Source organism: Merops nubicus, unplaced genomic scaffold, assembly GCF_000691845.1.
Source record: "Merops nubicus isolate BGI_N331 unplaced genomic scaffold, ASM69184v1 scaffold4886, whole genome shotgun sequence".
Classification (NCBI taxonomy): domain Eukaryota; kingdom Metazoa; phylum Chordata; class Aves; order Coraciiformes; family Meropidae; genus Merops; species Merops nubicus.
This window is the reverse complement of record NW_008612791.1, coordinates 65,891-66,428: the sequence shown is the minus strand read 5'-3', so window position 1 is coordinate 66,428 and position 538 is coordinate 65,891. Positions and strand designations below refer to the sequence as shown.

At 55.8% G+C, this 538-nt stretch overlaps 1 protein-coding gene across 1 annotated transcript in view; it reads right to left on the bottom strand.

Moving 5' to 3' along the window:
- Nucleotides 1–6: 6 nt before the first annotated feature.
- LOC103774252 (T-cell surface antigen CD2-like) overlaps nucleotides 7–538 on the bottom strand; it is a gene marked incomplete at its 3' end in the record, with an annotated part of 11,981 nt that continues 11,449 nt past the window's right edge. Inside the window, exon 5 of the mRNA XM_008941645.1 lies at nucleotides 7–100. Within this exon, the coding sequence (XP_008939893.1) occupies nucleotides 7–100 (94 nt within the window). The remainder of the gene's footprint in view (nucleotides 101–538) is intronic.

Here is a 538-nt window from a genome sequence, read left to right as displayed (position 1 = left end):
ACGCGCAGCTGCTTTGGGGTGGGGTCGCACGGCACCGGAGGGAGCTCCCGCACCACCATTTCGCTGTCCACCCGGCGAGACCGTGGCCTTTGCTCATCATCTGCAACGACAGAAGCACCCAGCAATTAGGCACGTACTCAAGTCTAAGCCAGGGAAAAGTGCTTGGCCCAAGCCAGAAAAGGCCAAATATTGGTCTTGCCTGGAAGACCACTGTCATTCTCAGGTGTTCCTGCCACTCCAGGGGAACAACCACAATCGCCTCTGCCCACTCTGGGCAAACCTGAAAGCTTGTTGGCTGCCTGGCTCAGGTCAAGGTGCCTGGGGGTGTTTGGGGCAGCTCTGTCCTCTCTTTTTTGGGGAGGAATCGACTTTGTTGGGGAGGCCCCAGCAGTCACCAATGGATACCCTAGCTTGGGCTGCTCTGTCTTCTTTTGGAAACAGGCTACTGAAGGGAAAGTGAGATGTAACCCAAGGAAGTAATATGAAAGCACTCTGCCCCGCCACTATCCATGCTGGGATTTCCAGCCACATGGAATCC